This window comes from Trachypithecus francoisi, unplaced genomic scaffold (genome assembly GCF_009764315.1).
Source record: "Trachypithecus francoisi isolate TF-2019V2 unplaced genomic scaffold, Tfra_2.0 Lachesis_group1, whole genome shotgun sequence".
Classification (NCBI taxonomy): domain Eukaryota; kingdom Metazoa; phylum Chordata; class Mammalia; order Primates; family Cercopithecidae; genus Trachypithecus; species Trachypithecus francoisi.
In genome coordinates this window covers 46,767,797-46,789,251 of record NW_022681454.1, presented here as the reverse complement: position 1 = coordinate 46,789,251, position 21,455 = coordinate 46,767,797, and the positions used below count along the sequence as shown (strand labels likewise).

Genomic DNA, 21,455 nt, shown 5'->3' with positions numbered 1-21,455 from the left:
TCCTAAATATACAAGGAGCTCGAATATCTCAACAACAACAACAACAAAATCTGGATTATAAATAGACAAATGATCTCAACAGACATGTCTCAAAAGAAGACATACAAATGGCCAACAAATATATGAAAAGATCACTCAACATCACTAATCATCAGGGAACTACAAATCAAACCACATTGATGTGTTATCCTACTCTGGTTAGAATGACTATTATAAAAAGGACAAAAAATAATAAATGTTGGTGAGAATGTGGAGACAAGGAAGCTCTTATACACTGTTGATGGGAATGTAAACTAGTACAACCACTATGGAGAACAGTACATAGGTTCTTCAGAAAACTTCAGAAAACTACAGGTAGAACTACCATATGATCCCGCATATACACCACTACTGGGTGTTCATAAAAAAAAAAAAATTATTATATCAAAGAGACATCTGCACCCCCATGTTTATTGCACTATTCATAATAGCCAAGACATGGAATCAACCTTAGGTGTCCAACAACAGATGACTAGATAAAGCAAATTAGGTATATACACTCAATGGAATACTACTGAGCCATAAAAGAGAAATGAAATCCTGTCATTCTCAGCACCACGAATGGAACTGGAAGACATTATGTTAAGTGAAATAAGACAAGAATAGGAAGTTAAACACCACATGTTCTCATTCATATATGGAAACTAAAAAAAAGTTGATCTTATAGAGGTAAAAAGTAGACCAGAGGGTACTGGAGGCTGAGATAGGTAAGGGTTGGGAGGAAAAAAGAGATTTGTTAAAGGGTATAAAATTAGAACTAGACAGGAAGAATATAATATGGTGTTCTATAGCACTGTAGAGTGACTATAGTTTATATTATAAATTTCAAATAGTTAGAAGGAGGATATTGAATGTTCCCAACACAAAGAAATGATAAATGTTTGAGATGATGGATATGCTAATTACTCTGATGTGATTACTATACACTATATATCAAAACATCACTATGTACCTCCATAAACATGTAGGATTGTTATGTGTCAATTTTTTTAAGTAATTAAGTTAAATTTTTAAATGGGAGAGATATTAAACTAATAAATTAGAAAAATTACCAAAAACTCTTAAAAATATGTGTTGAAACAATGAATGGTAAAACCAATAATCAATCAGTCAACGAGTAGATAAGGAGCCACAAGGAGTTTTTGTGTCACAAGAAAAAGGAAGACCAGTCTTAGCTCAGTCCCTTTTACTTCTAGTGCTGCTTAAATTTATGATTTGTTGATTAATTAATTTGTACCCTCTGTGTCACAGGCTTTCTCAAAATCAGGAAATAATTTAAAATTATTCATAACTAAATCATCGGTAAATGTTTACAGAGGACAGTAAGTTGATAAATATTAGATAAATGTTAGGTAAACACTGATTTATGATTAGGAAAATAACGAAAACATAATTAAATCTATTAATATATAATTGTAGGATATGAGGATGTTGAAAAATTGATTTGATTTTGAAAAGCAAGCAAACACATTTCTACTTAGGAAATGGTGTTTTTCTGCTGGGTTTTCATTTTCCCTCTTTCATTGAATATTTTCTGGAGTAAGATAAACTTCTAGCCCTGGGAGTTAAGGAGGAAGATGCCCTGGTCCTGACCCTGAGATAGTACCACTGAGTGGGGAAAACAAATCTATAAACTTAGTAGTAATGCACAAAGAATGCAGTAAGTGCTGTAGACACCGGTGAGTGTGTAGGAGTTGGGAGGCCACAACACATATTATTTCTCTGTGAATATATCCCCTGGTTAAAATCTTGAATAATCTGTTCAGTACAACAAAGTTCCAAAAAGAACACTTTCATGAGTCTTTTTAAATTTATAGAGTGAAATGTAACAGTTCTGTATCTCTGTTCAATTGAGAAAAGAGAGCTAAGACTACTTACCTATTTCTCAGGAGAATCAAGAATTTTGCACTTTATATTCCCTGTAGGTTTATATTTTTGTAATTATTGAATTAATACCAGTGCCAACTAAAGATTATTCTTTTATTGTCCAACATTACAATGAAAAATTTCCCCCGAGACTATAACAAGAAACCTCTTGCCTTCAAAAACCACTTTGTTGGGTTAAAAAAAAATAATAAGAGTAACTTTTTAAAAAAAGTCAGTGAATCCCATATTCTTCAAATAATTCAGTTAAGAATTAAGGTAAAAACTATTATAGATAACGTACATATTTTCTGCTAACAATACTATTCAGCAATTTTATTTTCCATATTTCTCTGATTTCTTACAGACAATAGTGAAAAACTTAGAAATACTACATAATTGAAAACCCCATGGACTAAGGCTCAAGAGAATGGAATTCGGGACACAGTCAATCATTAATTAATTATTGACAAGTTTTTTAAGGTCTTTGAGTATTGTCTCTCGGGCAAAAAGTTGAGAGTAGCCTTAGCCAAGCTGGTGATAAGCTTAAACACCATAGCACATAAAGGATCTGTGAGATACCCCAGGAAATGAGAAGCTTCCACGGAGCATAGTTTGAAAGAAAACCCCAATAGATCATTCTGCCTCTAAAAATCAATACATTATTTTCTTTCAATTGCTAGAGAAGTGAATGAGGCACAGAGCTACAGGAAAAATAAAAATAAATGTTATTATCAAGGAAAATTCTACACGGAAAGTAAATAAAATGTCCAGTCACAAATGGAAATAGTCTGCTTACTACGTTATTTCTAGATTTTTAAAAAATGTTATATGCATGCATATTTTCTATGTATTAAAAGCTCATAGTAAGCAAGAAAATCCAGAGTCATTAAGAAAGTTCATGTTTCACTTCTTTTTATTCCTTTGCTTTAAAAGAACTTTCATTAAAAATAAACATTCTGTATCTGCACCCAGATGTAGAAAGTTGAACTGAAAAATAATTACAACCTACACGAAGACTTTCTGTATTTTAAAAAATGGCTGAAAGTTTAAGGTTATGTTAATTGATATTGTTTTTGAGGTTCAGATTTAAACTGGAAATATGTAAAACATAATTTAGTTTTTTGGTTTTGGTTGGTATGTTTTTTAAGTGTCAATGGCATGCAAATGCCTAGGATAATGAAGGCTAGGGAAATAGCTCACAGTCATACAGCTTGCAAGTGGTAAGGCCCAGATATTTAACCTAAAAATTCAGGCCTACTCATTTTCCACCACACCAGGATCACTGTTGCAACTGATTACATAAACAAAACATGTATAATTCATTTACTCATTATGCAAATGTCTGATGAGAGCCTACTGATACGGTTTGGATATTTGTCCTCTTCAAATATCATGTTAAAATGTAATCCCCAGTGCTGGAGGTGGGGCCTGGTGGGAGGTGTTTGGGTTGTGGCTTGGTCCTGTCCTCACTATAGTGAGTGAGTTCTTGTGAGATCTGGTTGCTTAGAAGTGTGTGGAACCTTCACCAATTTTTCTCTTGGCTCCCACTCTGGTCGTGTGAGATGCCTGCTCCTCCTTTGCTTTCTACCGTAATTGTGAGCTTCCTGAGTCCCTCACCAGAAGCAGATGCCGGCACCACATTTCTTGTACTGTCTGCAGAACCATGAGTCAGTTAAACCTCTTTTCTTTATAAATTACCCAGCCTTAAGTATTTCTTTATAGCATCACAAGAACTGCCTAATACACTGACCCTATGTCAGATACTATTGTGAGTGTTGCAGTACAGCAGTGAACGTGATGGTAAATGTTTAACAACTGGCTGCGGAAGAGGAAAAATGGGAAGGGGACCTATTTGCAGTATTTGCACATTTCTGTAACATAAATACTCCGATTGTGACAGATTTTAAGTTACCAACTTGGCATCATTAAACTTTGAGTTGGAAAGTTGTGCATATTCAGCTCTTGTGAGCCTCTGTGAACTGGCCCCAGCAAGACACTGAAAAAAATCTGGTTCATGTGCAAAATGCATTCCAGTGGAGAGAGGGAAGCAAAATTCCAGACCAGCAACATAAATAGAACATTAGATATTGATGTGTTACGGAGGCAGGGAAGTTGGGTATGCAGTCGGGTGGTTAGGACAATTTGAAATAGGGTTGTCAGGAAAGATTTCCTTAAAAATGACGTTTGAGCAAAGCCGTGAAGATGGTTAAGGAGTGGTCCAAGTGAGTAACAGAAGAACATTTTAGGATAGAGGTTTCTAGGGGGCTAGACAATAAAGGCTTGGGGATTTATTATAAGGATTTTGCTGAGTGAGATGGGAAGACATTGAAAGATCTTTCTCTTTTGTTTTAGTTTTAGTCAAGGAGTGACACAATCTCACTTATATTTTTCAAAGACAATTCTTTCTAATGTTTTAAGAGTAAACCGCTTGGGGGTGGGCAAAAGTAGAAGCTCCAACAATAATTTAAGCAAGAGATAAGGGTATCTTGGATCAGGGTGGTAGTGGAAAAATAGTGAGAATCGGTGAGATTCCAGTTAGGTTTTAATTATAGAGTCAACAGAATTTGCTGATGGCTTGAATATGGAATGTGACCCAAAAGATGATTCCAGGGATTTTATTATAACTGGAAGGGTGGAGTTATCAGTTACTGAACTAGAGTAGACAATGGGAAGAGTAATTTTAGAGGAAAGACGAGATGTTGCTTTGGAATGCGTACAGTCTGATATGCCTATTTGACATCTATGGAGATGTAGCACAGACAGTTGAATATGAGTCCAGTTCCAGGAAAATGTTTGGGTTGGAGATAAAACTGTGTGATATTCAAGATAATGATAATATTTAAAGCACTGGGACTCAGTGGGAGCACCAGAGAGTGAATGTAAATTTATTTAAAATTTAATCATCTATTTAACAAACACATGTTCCAGTACTGCTCTCAGTGCTTTGCAAGTATAAACTCATTTAATTCTCATACCAAGCCTAAAATGTAGGCATTATTATTTCCTCCTTTTATAAATAAAGAAACTGAAGCACTAGAGATCAAGTAACTTGCCCAAGGTCACAAGTAAATGGCCAGTAAGTGATAGAAATGGAATTTTTAACCAAGGTTGTTTAGCACTGGAGTTCTTATTAGAGAAGTTGTCTAATGGCCTACGGCTTCAGAAACTGCAATAACTACAGGTTAGGGAGATGAGAGAGATCAGTAAATCTTATTTATAGCAGGTAACACATTTTACTTTGTCATAGAAAATCTATGCTCAAGGAAAGTAGATACAGTAGGTATAGAGTATATGCAAAAACTATGTTTTGTTTCCCTTTATGCCTTTCTATATTTTCTATAATAAACAAATATTAATTCTAGAATCAGGAAAAATTGCATTAAAATAAAGCAAAAGAGTTATTTTTAAAATCTTGTTTCAAAATGCATGTCAGTCTCTATTTACAACACAGCTCAAAGAGAAGGTACAATGATAATCACTGCTGAAAAACTGAAGGGAAGCTCTCTGCTTAAGTATGAATAAGGTTAACATATAATTTATTGTCCAAACTAGAACAGTTCTTGAGAGTAAAAGAGAGTACTATCAATTATATGACAACAGGGTTAAGTTAGAACTGTTTTAAACATACTTGAAGTATATGTAGGTGCCCCAGGGAGCCTTCTCCTTAAAAATAGGGTTCTCATGAACACAAAGAAGTCAACTCTTATCTAGTCCATGCACACTACCAAACGTTGTTGCCACCTTCTTACTTTCCCTTCTAGGTTAAATATACCGTTATTTGTCATTATTGTTGGTTAACATTTTTACTATTCTAAGTACTGGTTAGAATTAGGCATCACAAAACAAACTGAGTACCACCTCTATATTATTGTAGTGGGTTTAGAGATATTCTATTTGAGGCTAATCAGTTGTTATGATGAGAAATACTACAGTAGTCTCCCCTTATATTCAGAGAATACATTTTAAGACTCCCAGTGGATGCCTGAAACCACAGATAGCACTGAACCCTATACATATATACCTACGATAAAGTTTAACTTATAAGTTAGGCACAGTAAGATATTAACAACAATAACTAATAAAAAAATAGAACAATTAAGTAAAATAAAGGTTACTTGAACACGAGCAATGTGATACCACAACAGTCAATCTGATAACAGAGATGGCTGTTATGTAATTCACTGGCAGGTGGCATTATATGGACATGCTGCACAACCTAAGTGGGATGGAGCAAGATGGCACAAGATTTCTTCACACTACTCAGAACAGTGTGCAATCTAAAACTCATGAGTTCTTATTTCTGGAATTTTCAATTTAATATTTTGAGGACCACAGTTAACAGTGGGTGACTGAAACTGTGGAAACCGAAACCACAGATAAGGGGGGACAACTGTACAGAATGAAGCCATTTTTATGGTTAAAGTCCCATTTCAAGGATTTGAAAAGAAATATTAAAATCTTGAAGTGTAAATATAATCAAAGAAGAAATCACTTTACAATAAAACTTGAAAAAAATACCTTTATTCCCATTCTAACTCAAATGAATTAGAAACAAAACACCTATTCACTTCCATTTCCTAAACTACTTTTTTTTCAAATTATACTTTAAGTTCTGGGATACATGTGCAGAACATGCGGGTTGTTACATAGGTATACACGTGCCACGGTGGTTTGCTGCACTTATCAACCCGTCATCTACATTAGGTGCTTCTCCTGATTCTATCCCTCCCTTAGCCCTCCACCTGCTGACATGCCCTGGTGTGTGATGCTCCCCTCCCTGTGTTCATGTGTTCTCAGTGTTCAATTCCCACATGTGAGTGAGAACATGGGGTGTTTGGTTTTCTGTTCCCGTGTTAGTTTGCTGAGAATGATGGTTTCCAGCTTCATCCACATCACTGCAAAGGACATGAACTCATCTTTTTTATGGCTGCATAGTATTCCATAGTGTGTATGTGCCACATTTTCTTTATACAGTCTATTACTGATGGACATTTGGTTTGGTTGCAAGTCTTTGCTATTGTGATGCTATAAGTGCTGCTATAAACATACCTGTGCATAGGTCTTTATAATGGAATGATTTATAACCCTTTGGATATATACCCAGTAATGGGATTTCTGAGTCAAACGGTGTTTCTGGTCCTAAATGACTACTGGGCAAATTAAGGCAGAAATAAGTTATTTGAAATCAAAGAGAACAAAGACACAACATACCAGAATCCCTGGGACACAGCTAAAGTCGTGGTTAAAGGGAAATTTATAGCACTAAATGCCCTCAGGAGAAAGTGAAGAAGATCTAAAATCAACACCCTAACATCATAATTAAAATAACTAGAGAAGCAAGAGTAAACAAATTCAAAAGATAGCAGAGGACAAGAAATAACTAAGGTCAGAGCAAAACTGAAGGATAGATACACGAAAAACCCTTCAAAAAATCAATTAATCCAGGAGCTGGTTTTTTGAAAAGGTTAACAAAATAGAACAAAATTTTTCCCTTGCTGGCGAGGAGTTGTGATCCTTTGGAGCAGAAGAGGCATTCTGGTTTTTGGAGTTTTCAGCCTTTTTGTCCTGGTTTTTCCTCATCTTTGTGGATTTATCTACCTTTGGTCTTTGATGCCGGTTACCTTCAGATGGGATTTTTCTGTGAATGTCCTTCTTGCTGATGTTGATGCTATTCCTTTCTGTTTGTTAGTTTTCCATTTAACAGGCCCCTCTGCTGGAGTTTGCTGGAGGTCCACTCCAGATCCTGTTTGCCTAAGTATTACCAGCAGAGACTGCAGAACAGCAAATATTGTGCCTGTTCCTTCCCCTGGAGGGTTTTCTCAGAGGGGCACCCTCCAGATGCCAGCCAGAGCTCTCCTGTATGAGGCGTCTGTCCACCCTTGCTGGGAGGTGTGGGGTTAGGGACCCACTTGAGGAGATAGTCTGTCCCTTAGCAGAGCTTGATTGCTGTGCTGGGAGATCTGCTGCTCTCTTCAGAGCAGGCAGGCAGGGATGTTTAAGTCTGCTGAAGCTGTGCCCACAGCCACCCCTTCACCAGGTACTCCATCCCAGGGAGATGGGAGTTTCATCTATAAGTCCCTGACTGAGGCTGCTGCCTTTCTTTCAGAGATGCTCTGCCCAGAGAGGCGGAATCTAGAGACAATCTGGCTACAGCAGCTTTGCTGACCTGCAGTGGCCTCCGCCTGGTTCGAACTTTCTGGCGATTTTGTTTACACTGTGAGGGGAAAACCGCCTGCTCAAGCCTCAGTAAGGGTAGACGCCCCTGCCCCCACCAAGCCTGAGCATCCCAGGTCGACTTCAGATGGCTGTGCTGTCGGTGAGAATTTTCAAGCCAGTGGATCTTAGCTTGCTGGGCTCCATGGGAGTGGGATCCGCTGAGCTAGACCACTTGGCCTCCTGGCGTCAGCCCCCTTTCCAGGGGAGTAAATGGTTCTGTCTCACTGGTGTTCCAGGCACCACTGGGATATGAAAAAAATCTCTTGTAGCTAGCTTGGTGTCTGCCCAAATGGCTGCCCCGTTTTGTGCCTGAAACCCAGGACCCCTGTGGTGTAGACACCTGAGGGAATCTGCAGGTTGCGAAGACCATGGAAAAAGCCTAGCATCTGGGTCAGAGTGCACCTTTCCTCATGGCACAGTCCTTCATGGCTCCCCTTGACTAGGGGAGGGAGTTCCCTGACCCCTTGCACTTCCTGGGTGAGGTGACGCCCCACACTGCTTCAGCTCTCCCTCTGTGGGCTGCACCCACTGTGTAACCAGTCCCAGTGAGATTACAGAAGTTGTCTAATGGTACCTCAGGTGAAAAAGCAGAAATCACTCGTCTTCTGCATTGATCTCGCTGGGAGCTGCAGACTGGAGCTGTTTCTATTTGGCCATCTTGCCAGCTCCCAATCCTAAACTACTTTTAATATGATATAAATACTGACTTTGGTGTGGAATATATGGACATGGTATGTCAAAGTGGAAATACAAGGGAATATACTGTACCTTGTTTTACCTGTAAGGAACACACACCTGACAAAAGGCAATTTTCACATCCAATGTTGGTTCACTGCAGTAGTATAAGAAATGGAGGCTCATAAATACCTAGAGGAAAAAGAAATGGAACATAAATTTTCAAATTACTTCTTTTTCATTACATAACAATATAGATTTTGGCATAATTTGAGTTATATGCAAAGTATCATGCACAACATATCTCCAACATAACCCTTATCTTGACCTATACTATACCTTTCACAAACTGTATTTAATAATGAAATAAGGTTAAAAGGTCCTATCTTTTATAATGATCAATTCCATCATACTCATAAAGATTAGCTATAAGAAAGGGGACATACCTAATAATTTAAAGGGAAATACATCTTGCTATAAAGAATTTTCAGTTCTTAACATTTAATTTAAAAAAAACTCTCAAACATATGCTGAACAGGATATATGTACTTACTGTAGAATAAAAGCACTATTAAATAAAATATAATCTATAATATAATTCTATATACAACTTGGAGTAATTATATTAGAGCTTAGTGTATGAGTATAGATACATTTTCCTTTTTTTTATTATTATACTTTAAGTTCTAGGGTATATGTGCACAACGTGTAGGTTTGTTACATATGTATACCTGTGCCACGTTGGTGTGCTGCACCCATCAACTCATCAGCACCCATCCACTCGTCATTTACATCAGGTATAACTCCCAGTGCCATCCCTCCGCCCTACTCCCTCCCCATAATAGGCCCCAGAGTGTGATGTTCCCCTTCCCGAGTACAAGTGATCTCATTGTTCAGTTCCCACCTATGAGGGAGAACATGCGGTGTTTGGTTTTCTGTTCTTGCGATAGTTTGCTGAGAATGATGGTTTCCAGCTGCACCCATGACCCTACAAAGGACACGAACTCATCCTTTTTTATGGCTGCATAGTATTCCATGGTGTATATGTGCCACATTTTTTTAATCCAGTCTTTCACTGATAGACATTTGAGTTGATTACAAGTCTTTGCTATTGTGAATAGTGCCGCAATAAACATACATGTGCATGTGTCTTTATAGCAGCATGATTTATAATCCTTTGGGCATATACCCAGTAATGGGATGGCTGGGTCATATGGGACTTCTAGTTCTAGATCCTTGAGGAATCGCCATACTGTTTTCCATAATGGTTGAGCTAGCTTACAATCCCACCAACAGTGTAAAAGTGTTCCTATTTCTCCACATCCTCTCCAGCACCTGTTGTTTCCTGACTTTTTAATGATCGCCATTCTAACTGGTGTGAGATGGCATCTTATTGTGGTTTTGATTTGCATTTGTCTGATGGCCAGTCTGTTCATATCCTTTGCCCACTTTTTGATGGGGTTGTTTGTTTTTTTCTTGTAAATTTGATTGAGTTCTTTGTAGGTTCTGAATATTAGCCTTTGTCAAATGGGTAGATTGCAAAAATGTTCTCCCATTCTGTAGGTTGCCTGTTCACTCTGATGGTAGTTTCTTTTGCTGTGCAGAAGCTCTGTAGCTTAATTAGATCCCATTTGTCAATTTTGGCTTTTGCTGCCATTGCTTTTGGTGTTTTAGACATGAAGTCCTTGCCCATGCCTATGTCCTGAATGGTATTACCTAAGTTTTCTTCTAGGGTTTTTATGGTATTAGCTCTAACATTTAAGTCTCTAATCCATCTTGAATTAATTTTCATATAAGGAGTAAGGAAAGGATCCAGTTTCAGCTTTCTACTTATGGCTAGCCAATTTTCCCAGCACCATTTATTAAATAGGGAATCCCTTCCCCATTCTTATTTTCCTCAGGTTTGTCAAAGATCAGATGGCTGTAGATGTGTGGTATCATTTCTGAGGACTCTGTTCTGTTCCATTGGTCTATATCTCTGTTTTGGTACCAGTACCATGTGGTTTTGGTTACTGTAGCATTGTAGTATAGTTTGAAGTCAGGTAGCGTGATGCCTCCAGCTTTGTTCTTTTGACTTTGGATTGTCTTGGCAATGTGGGGTCTTTTTTGGTTCCATATGAACTTTAAAGCAGTTTTTTCCAATTATGTGAAGAAAGTCATTGGTAGCTTGATGGGAATGGCATTGAATCTATAAATTACCTTGAGCAGTATGGCCATTTTCACGATATTGATTCTTCCTATCCACGAGCATGGTATGTTCTTCCATTTGTTTGTGTCCTCTTTTATTTCACTGAGCAGTGGTTTGTAGTTCTCCTTGAAGAGGTCATTTACATCCCTTGTAAGGTGGATTCCTAGGTATTTTATTCGCTTTGAAGGAATTGTGAATGGAAGGTCATTCATGATTTGGCTCTCTGTTTGTCGGTTATTGGTGTATAAGAATGCTTGTGATTTTTGCACATTAATTTTGTAGCCTGAGACTTTTCTGAAGTTGCTTCTCAGCGTAAGGAGATTTTGGGCTGAGATGATGGGGTTTTCTAAATATACAATCATGTCATCTGCAAACAGGGACAATTTGACTTCTTCTTTTCCTAACTGAATACCCTTTATTTCTTTCTCTTGCCTGATTGCCCTACCCAGAACTTCCAAAACTATGTTGAATAGGAGTGGAGAGAGAGGGCATCCCTGTCTTGTGACAGTTTTCAAAGGGAATGCTTCCAGTTTTTCCGCATTCAGTATCATATTGGCTGTGGGTTTGTCATAAATAGCTCTTATTATTTTGAGGTATGTTCCATCAATACCGAATTTATTGGGAGTTTTTAGCATGAAGGGCTGCTGAATTTTGCCAAAGGACTTTTCTGCATCTATTGAGATAATTATGTGGTTTTTGTCTTTGGTTCTGTTTATATGCTGGATTATGTTTATTGGTTTGCATATGTTGAACCAGCCTTGCATCCCAGGGATGAAGCCCACTTGATCATGGTGGGTAAGCTTTTTGATGTGCTGCTGGATTCGGTTTGCCAGTATTTATTGAGGATTTTTGCATCAATGTTCATCAGGGATATTGGTCTAAAGTTCTCTTTTTTTGTTGTGTCTCTGCCAGGCTTTGGTATGAGGATGATGTTAGTCTCATAAAACGAGTTATAGAGGATTCCCTCTTTTTCTATTGATTGGAAAAGTTTCAGAAGGAATGATACCAGCCCCTCCTTGTACCTCTGGTAGAATTCAGCTGTGAATCCATCTGGTCCTGGACTTTTTTTGGTTGGTAAGCTATTAATAATTGCCTCAATTTCAGAGCCTGCTATTGGTCTATTCAGGGATTCAACTTCTTCCTGGTTTAGTCTTGGAAGAGTGGAAGTGTCCAGGAAATTATCCATTTCTTCTAGGTCTTCTAGTTTATTTGTGTAGAGGTGTTTATAGTATTCTCTGATGGTAGTTTGTATTTCTGTGGGGTTGGTGGTGATATCTCCTTTATCATTTTTTATTGCATCTATTTGATTCCTCTCTCTTTTCTTCTTTATTAGTCTTGCTAGCAGTCTATCAATTTTGTTGATCTTTTCAAAAAACCAACTCCTGGATTCATTGATATTTTGGAGGGTTTTTTGTGTCTCTATCTCCTTCAGTTCTGCTCTGATCTTAGTTATTTCTTGCCTTCTGCTAGCTTTTGAATGTGTTTGCTTTTCTTTCTCTAGTTCTTTTAATTGTGATGTTAGGGTGTCAATTTTAGATCTTTCCTGCTTTCTCTTGTGGGCATTTAGTGCTATAAATTTCCCTCTACACACTGCTTTAAATGTGTCCCAGAGATTCTGATATGTTGTATCTTTGTTCTCATTGGTTTCAAAGAACATCTTTATTTCTGCCTTCATTTCGTTATGTACTCAGTAGTCATTCAGGAGCAGGTTGTTCAGTTTCCATGTAGTTGAGCGGTTTTGATTGAGTTTCTTAGTCCTGAGTTCTAGTTTGATTGCACTATGGTCTGAGAGACAATTTGTTATAATTTCTGTTCTTGTACATTTACTTCCAATTATGTGGTCAATTTTGGAATAAGTGCAATGTGGTGCTGAGAAGAATGTATATTCTGTTGATTTGGGGTGGAGAGTTCTGTAGATGTCTATTAGGTGTGCTTGGTGCAGAGTTGAGTTCAATTCCTGGATATCCTTGTTAACTTTCTGTCTCATTGATCTGTCTAATGTTGACAGTGGGGTGTTGAAGTCTCCCATTATTATTGTATGGGAATCTACATCTCTTTGTAAGTCTCTAAGGACTTGCTGTATGAATCTCGGTGCTCCTGTATTGGGTGCATATATATTTAGGATAGTTAGCTCTTCCTGTTGAATTGAACCCTTAACCATTATGTAATGGCCTTCTTTGTCTCTTTTGATCTTTGATGGTTTAAAGTTTGTTTTATCAGAGACTAGGATTGCAATCCCTGCTTTTTTTGTTCTCCATTTGCTTGGTAGATCTTCCTCCATCCCTTTATTTTGAGCCTGTGTGTGTCTCTGCATGTGAGATGGGTCTCCTGAATATAGCAAACTGATGGGTGTTGACTCTTTATCCAATTTGCCAGTCTGTGCTTTTAATTGGACCATTTAGTCCATTTACATTTAAGGTTAATATTGTTATGCATGAACTTGATCCTGTCATTATGATACTAGCTGGTTATTTTGCTCGTTAGTTGATGCAGTTTCTTCCTAGCCTCGATGGTCTTTACATTTTGGCATGTTTTTGCAGTGGCTGGTACCGGTTTTTCCTTTCCATGTTTAGTGCTTCCTTCAGGATCTCTTGTAGGGCAGGCTTGGCGGTGACAAAACCTCTAAGCATTTGCTTGTCTGTGAAGGATTTTATTTCTCCTTCACTTATGAAACTTAGTTTGGCTGGATGTGAAATTCTGGGTTTAAAATTCTTTTCTTTAAGAATGTTGAATATTGGCCCCCACTCTCTTCTGCCTTGTAGAGTTTCTGCCAAGAGATCTGCTGTTAGTCTGATGGGCTTCCCTTTGTGAGTAACCTGATCTTTCTCTCTGGCTGCCCTTAACAGTTTTTCCTTCATTTCAACTTTGGTGAATCTGACAATTATGTGTCTTGGAGTTGTTCTTCTCGAGGAGTATCTTTGTGGCATTCTCTGATTATTCTAGTTATCCATTCTTCCATTCTTTTTTCAAGATTTTTAGTTTATTTGCGCTGGGTATGTAATTCCTCCTTTAGCTCTGAGAAGTTTGATGGACTGAAGCCTTCTTCTCTCAACTCGTCAAAGTCACTCTCTGTCCAGCTTTGATTCATTGCTGGCGATGAGCTATGTTCCTTTGGAGGGGGAGATGCGCTCTGATTTTTTGAATTTCCAGCTTTTCTGCCCTGCTTTTTCCCCATCTTTGTGGTTTTATCTGCCTTTGGTCTTTGATAACGGTGGTGTAATGATGGGGTTTTGGTGTGGGTGTCCTTTCTTTCTGTTAGTTTTCCTTCTAACAGTCAGGACCCTCAGCTGTAGGTCTGTTGGAGATTGCTTGAGGTCCACTCCAGACCCTGTTTGCCTGGGTATCAGCAGCAGAGCCTGCAGAAGATAGAATATTGCTGAACAGCAAGTGTTGCTGTCTGATTCTTGCTCTGGAAGCTTCGTCTCAGGGGTGTACCCTGCCATATGAGGTGTGCGGTGTTGGTCTGCACCTAATGGGGGATGTCTCCCAGTTAGGCTACTCAGGGGTCAGGGACCCACTTGAACAGGCAGTCTGTCTGTTCTCAGATCCTCAACCTCTGTGTTGGGAGATACATTGCTCTCTTCACAGCTGTCAGACAGGGTCGTTTGCATCCGCAGAGGTTTCTGCTGCTTTTTGTTTAGCTGTGCCCTGTCCCCAGAGGTGGAGTCTACAGAGACAGGCAGGCCTCCTTGAGCTGCTGTGGGCTCCACCCAGTTTGAGCTTCCTAGTGGCTTTGTTTACCTACTTAAGCCTCAGCAATGGCGGGTGCCCCTACCCCAGCCTTGCTGCTACCTTGCAGTTAGATCTCAGACTACTGTGCTAGTAATGAGGGAGGCTCCGTGGGCATGGGACCCTCCCGACCAGCTGTGGGATATAATCTCCTGGTGTGCCATTTGCTAAGACCCTTGGTAAAGTGCAGTATTGGGGTGGAAGTTACCCGCTTTTCCAGGTGTTATGTGTCTCAGTTCCCTTGGCTAGGAAAAGTGATTCCCTTCCCCCTTGCACTTCCCAGGTGAGGTGATGCCTCTCCCTGCTTCAGCTCTCACTGGTCGGGCTGCACCAGCTGACCAGCACTGATTGTGCGGCACTGCCTAGTGAGATGAACCTGGTGCCTCAGTTGAAAATGCAGAAATCACCCGTCTTCTGTGTCGCTCGTGCTGGGACCTGGAGACTGGAGCTGTTCCTATTCAGCCATCTTGCTCCGCCCCGATGGAACCAAAAAGGAGCCCACATTGCCAAGACAATCCTAAGTCAAAAGAACAAAGCTGGAGGCATCACGCTTCCTGACTTCAAACTATACTACAAGGCTACAGTAACCAAAACCGTGTGGTACTGGTACCAAAACAGAGATATAGACCAATGGAACAGAACAGAGTCCTCAGAAATGATACCACACATCTACAGCCATCTGATCTTTGACAAACCTGAGAAAAACAAGAAATGGGGAAAGGATTCCCTATTTGATAAATGGTGCTGGGAAAATTGGCTAGCCATAAGTAGAAAGCTGAAACTGGATCCTTTCCTTACTCCTTAAACAAAAATTAATTCAAGATGGATTAGCGACTTAAGTGTTAGAGCTAATACCATAAAAACCCTAGAAGAAAACCTAGGTAATACCATTCAGGACATAGGCACGGGCAAGGACTTCATGTCTAAAACACCAAAAGCAACGGCAGCAAAAGCCAAAATTGACAAATGGGATCTAATTAAACTAAAGAGCTTCTGCACAGCAAAAGAAACTACCATCAGAGTGAACAGGCAACCTACAGAATGGGAGAACATTTTTGCAATCTACTCATCTGACAAAGGGCTAATGTCCAGGACCTACAAAGAACTCAAAAAAATTTACAAAAATAAAACAACCCCATCAAAAAGTGGGGAAAGGATATAAACAGACATTTCTCAAAAGAAGACATTCATACAGCCAACAGACACATGAAAAAATGCTCCTCATCACTGGCCATCAGACAAATGCAAATCAAAACCACAATGAGATACCATCTCATACCAGTTCGAATGGCAATCATTAAAAAGTCAGGAAACAACAGGTGCTGGAGAGGATGTGGAGAAATAGGAACACTTTTACACTGTTGGTGGGATTGTAAACTAGTTCAACCATTATGGAAAACAGTATGACGATTCCTCAAGGATCTAGAACTAGAAGTACCATATGACCCAGCCATCCCATTACTGGGTATATACCCAAAGGATTATAAATCATGCTGCTATAAAGACACATGCACACGTATGTTCATTGCGACACTATTCACAATTGCAAAGACTTGGAATCAACCCAAATGTCCATCAGTGACAGACTGGATTAAGGAAATGTGGCACATATACACCATGGAATACTATGCAGCCATAAAAAAGGATGAGTTCGTGTCCTTTGTAGGGACATGGATGTAGCTCGAAACCATCATTCTCAGCAAACTATCACAAGAACAGAAAACCAAACACTGCATGTTCTCACTCATAGGTGGGAACTGAACAATGCAATTACTTGTACTCGGGAAGGGGAACATCACACACCAGGGTCTATTGTGGGGAGGGGGTAGGGCGGAGGGATGGCATTGGGAGTTATACCTGATGTAAATGACGAGTGGATGGGTGCTGATGAGTTGATGGGTGCAGCACACCAACATGGCGCAAGTATACATATGTAACAAACCTGCACATTGTGCATATATACCCTAGAACTTAAAGTATAATAATAAAAAAAGAGAGAGAGAAAAAAACAAAAAAAAAATATAGTTACTGTTGAAACATTAAAAAAAAAATCTCTCACTGTGATGGTGAATTTTTCGGTTTTCTTTTGTAGTCTTATAATTGTGTTAATATTTGCTTTACACTTTTTGAGGTAACGCTAAGTGCATGTAAGTCCAAGACTGTTACATTTTCTTGGGGTGTTTCTCTTTTGTCATTAAGTAATGACTATTGTAATTCTTAATAATACTTTTTGCCTTAAAGGTTATTTTGTTAATATAAGATACTAGCTCTCTTTGGTTTAAATATTTTTTATGTGGTGGGGATATCTCCCTTAGTACTTAAAAATCTCTTTCAACTGCTCTGTGTTATGGGTTAGTCACAATAGCTTATAGCTGAATTTTTTTTCTTTAATTTTATTTAATGTAATAGTCATTGACTTCTGACTTTTATTGCTTTCACTGCCTTTTGGGTTTTACGGTTATTGTAGAATTGTTTGTTTTGACTTCTTGTTGCATTCCATCTCAGCAGTTCTGACTTTCCAAAATCATGGAAAGAACAGTTTTTATAATTAAAAAAATATATATCTGGGAGTCCTACAATGTCAGATCAGCTCACATAGACTACAACTTGTGTAACCCATCGCCATTTCCCAGTCTATAATTTAAGCCATGCATAGTGTCTACTGTTTAGTAAAAAGAAAAAGAATTGGGAAATTACTGCAATATGATTTCTTAACAAGAGTTGAAAGAAGGAAAGAAACCATGACAATAAGCTGTCTGCAGTGCACCAGAAGTCCTTAAACATGGCTGGATTTCCAAAACTGAAGTTGTTACCACTCCGAGGTTCCTCTTTTGTTTCTATTCAGGTTCCACACATTATTTCTCATATTTGTGTGCTGTCTATGTCGATGGTTACCATATTACTGAATCGTTATGGTACTGGGAATAATTTGCTGTACTAGCTATCTTGTTTGGTGTCCCTTTCTCTCGTTGGTGATAAAACTCTAAGGTTAATTACTTTTCTTCCTGCTGGTTGCAAATCATACTCTTTTGTGCCATCAAAATTAAAGAATTTTACTTCTATCTTGTTATATGAACAGTATTTTAAGAAACATCTAAGTTTCAGATGTAAAACTATAGAGGTATTATTTATGAGAAATTAGATATTATTTTAGAAAGTATTTTATGCATTTATATACTTATGGTTGGAGACATTAAATTAGTTTGGCCTTTCTATTGAGGTTAACGGTATACTTCTGGTTCTTTGCCGGTCAGCGTGCTCTAAATCAGAGGTTGGCAAACTTTTTCTGTAAAGGCCAACTAGTAAATTTCTTAGGCTTTATAGCTCATACAGTTCCTCCCACGATTACTCAGTTTTGCCACTGTAACGTGAACGCAGCCATTGACAATTTATAAACTAATGGATGGCTGTGTTCTGATACAATTTTATTTATTAAAACAGGTGATGAACTGAATTTGGCTGATGGATCATAACTTGCTGCCTCCTGCTCTAAATGATGGCACATCTACCTTAGAATTTGACAATATCTTAAAGTGAGCATATGCACAGTTCTTATTAGAAAACTAAATTTAATTCTATTTTCTACTGCAGCCCTTGAAAAGATAATTACTTGTTTCAAGACATATTTTTCATCTGGTCTTTTGCATATTATAGGGAGAATCCTTTTGAACATGGAAGAGTCAAAATGTGTCTATGACAGCTTGCAAGCATATGTATGATACAAGAACACAAAGTCCTTTTTAATTAACAATGACTTTGTGTTCCTGTATCATACATATGCTTTCAGGTTGTTATAAAAGTCATTTATAGTAAATCTGTTATGTAATAAATACAGAAATTACTTATAAGTAATGACATTGTATACTGACTGAACTTAGAAACAGTTGGACCTTTTTTTTTTTTAATAATTAGTAGTTCATGGTTCTTCCTTGTATATATTGCATTTCAGTGACAAACCATGGAATCCTGGAGCTGCCCAGAACAATTTGATTTTTCCATTTTTGAAGCTTCTTAAACCTCCTGTGGTTTAGTTGACACATCTCATATACACAAGAATTTAAACATTGATCTAAGCTGTGAAAACACATCATAGTTACATTATCTTACAGCAGCTGCTGTGCACCAATTCAACCTAATAAATTCTCTAGTGTATCTCATTCATGCAATTTGGCCTAGTGCTTTGTTTGGAGTATCCAGTAATTCCTACAGACATATAATAAAGAGAAACTCAGTAGAGTGTATAGCATAGCAAGAAATGCACATATGGGGCTTTTCCCAGAAGAACAACTAGTGATTGAAAGCACTAAACTCCCTAAATTAGTTTCTCCTTCTCTTTCAAGCTATTTACAGGTCGTATATTGCACCCATATATTGTCACTAATTTCACTTTAGCATAATATTGAGATACCACCTTGACCATTTGTGTTGCTTCTATGCAATGGGCCAAATGCTCTTTGCTATGCTTCCAGGGAAAACAATTAGCAAACACATTTTTTGTAATTTGCTGGGATTGTCATTGTAAACATTCTTTATCTTTTAGGGTGTCTTCGTAGAGCAAGAAGGTTATGCATCGACTTCGTAACTTTTTCAGCTATGGTGTTACACTGGAGTCTTTGTAATGCAAACTAGGAAAGGTCAGGATGCTTGCTTTTCATAGTAAGATTATTCATTCATTAAAAATTAAAACACATTGTTTGTTTCGGGGCGGGGGTGCTGGATGTTATCATTTCCCACATGCCCACTTCAGCAGTACAGAACTGAAACGTCCTTGCTGGGTAGCATTTCTGAAGTCACTGTGCTTGGATTCTTTCCTTCATATTTCCACTACTGCAAACTCCTTGTTCCTAATTTGTTAGCATCAAATGTATCGCAAATTCACAGGTTTCAATATAAGGAGATAATTAAAAAACGTAGACTTGTACTTTTAAAATTGGGTTCTTCTTTCATTCAATAAACATTTTCTCAATATTATCTATATACCAACAATAGTGGTAGGCCCTGGGGTTGTGAAGATTAATAAAACATAGTTATTTTCCTTGAGAAGATCTTAAATAGAAAGGAAAAGACATATAAATGAATGGTTACAATATTATATGATATTCATAACAAAAGTAATGAACAAAGTGCTGTGAGAAGACTGAGGGAAATTCAAAGAGTGACTGGAAGACTTCCCTGTTTCATGCATGCTACAAGACAGTGAACAACAATGAAACAATGTATTTTGAATGCTGAAAATGAACAGTTTGAAAATAAAAATACCATTTAAAATAATATCAAAACCCATGAATGCTTACAAATAAACCTTAAAGAAGTGTATAAGAACTATACACCTTTATACTATGTGAGTAAATATAAAGTACCTTTCTGGTAATTTCTTTCAAATATAATTGCCTCTTTAAAACACAACTAATAGCAATGTTTTATGAGGCCTAATGTGTGTGTAAGTAAAATATGTAACATCAATAGCTCAAAGGATTGTAGAGGAAAATGGAAGTATACTATTATAAGTTTCTTAAACTATATGTGAAACAGAATATTATTTGAAGCTAGATTATTATACATTAAAAATGCGGGGTGTTAACTCTAGAACAACCACTAAAAAAAGAAGAAAAAGACAATTTAAAGCTTCACAAAGAAAATATAGGAGAATATCTCCGTGAACCTGGGGGTAGGCACAAATCCAAAAACAAGCTAATCATAAAAGGAAAATAAATGAAAAAATAAATTCATAAAATTAAAAATACTACTAATTTAAAAATAACATTAATAAGCTGAATATGCGAGCTGAAGCCTGAGAGAAAATATTCGTAATGCATGTCTCTAATAGAAGACTTTTATCTGGAATAGATAAAGCATTTCTATAATTTGTAATATAAAGATAAAGTCTTCTCCCCACCTACAGTCCACTATCCATTGAGCAAAAGACTTGGAAAAGCACTTCACCAAGGAAGATAAATAAATGGCCAATAAACACATAAAAATTTCTCAAAATTATAAGTCTTCATTATATTTTTTAAACACTCCCTAAAATGATTATAATTTAGAAAACTGATGACATCAAATGTTGGCAGGGATGTGAAGCAACTGAATTTTCATACGTTGCTGCAGGAGATTGAAAAATGGTTCTGGTAGCTTTTAAAAAGTTAAACATATTCCTTCAACCTAAGTGTCTATCAAGAGATGAACGGATAAAGAAACTGTGGTACATATATATACACAATGGAATATTGTTAAGCCATAAAAAAGAATGAGATCCTGTCATTTACAACATGGACAGAACCGGAGGACTTTATGTGAAGGGAAATAAGCCAAGCATGAAAAGACAAATGTTCTCATTCATATGTGGGAATTAAAGAAATTGATCTCATGGAGTTAGAGAATAGAATGATGATTACCAAAGGCTGGGAAGGGTGGTGCAGAGGAAGGAGTTAAGAGGGAATAATTAATGGGTACAGAAATACAATTAAATAGAAGCAATACGATTTAGCGTTCAGTAGGATGAGTCTAGTTGACAATAATTTATTGTATATTTTAACATAACTAAAACAGTGGAATTAGAATGTTCCTAACCCAAAGAAATGATAAATGCTTGAAGTGATGGATATCTCAATCATGCTGATTTAGTCATTACACATGGTATGCTTGTCTTAAAATTTCACATGTACCCCATAAATATGTATCGCTGTCATGTATCCATAAAAATTAGAAATTAAAAAATTACACATAATACTATCCCCACAAT

The 21,455-nt window shown here is 37.5% G+C and overlaps 1 protein-coding gene across 9 annotated transcripts in view; it reads right to left on the bottom strand.

The window, feature by feature from the left end:
• Nucleotides 1-21,455, bottom strand: part of MAPK10 (mitogen-activated protein kinase 10) — a 339,795-nt gene that overhangs the window by 158,779 nt on the left and 159,561 nt on the right. For 6 of the 9 annotated variants that reach the window (XM_033214181.1, XM_033214176.1, XM_033214180.1 and 3 more), the window contains one exon: nucleotides 8,917-8,988. In XM_033214181.1, the coding sequence (XP_033070072.1) occupies nucleotides 8,917-8,982 (66 nt within the window). In that variant the 5' untranslated portion in view covers nucleotides 8,983-8,988. Of the gene's footprint in view, nucleotides 1-8,889; nucleotides 8,989-21,455 lie in introns of all 9 variants that reach the window. The other 3 variants (XM_033214177.1, XM_033214179.1, XM_033214178.1) reach the window with 1 other exon arrangement.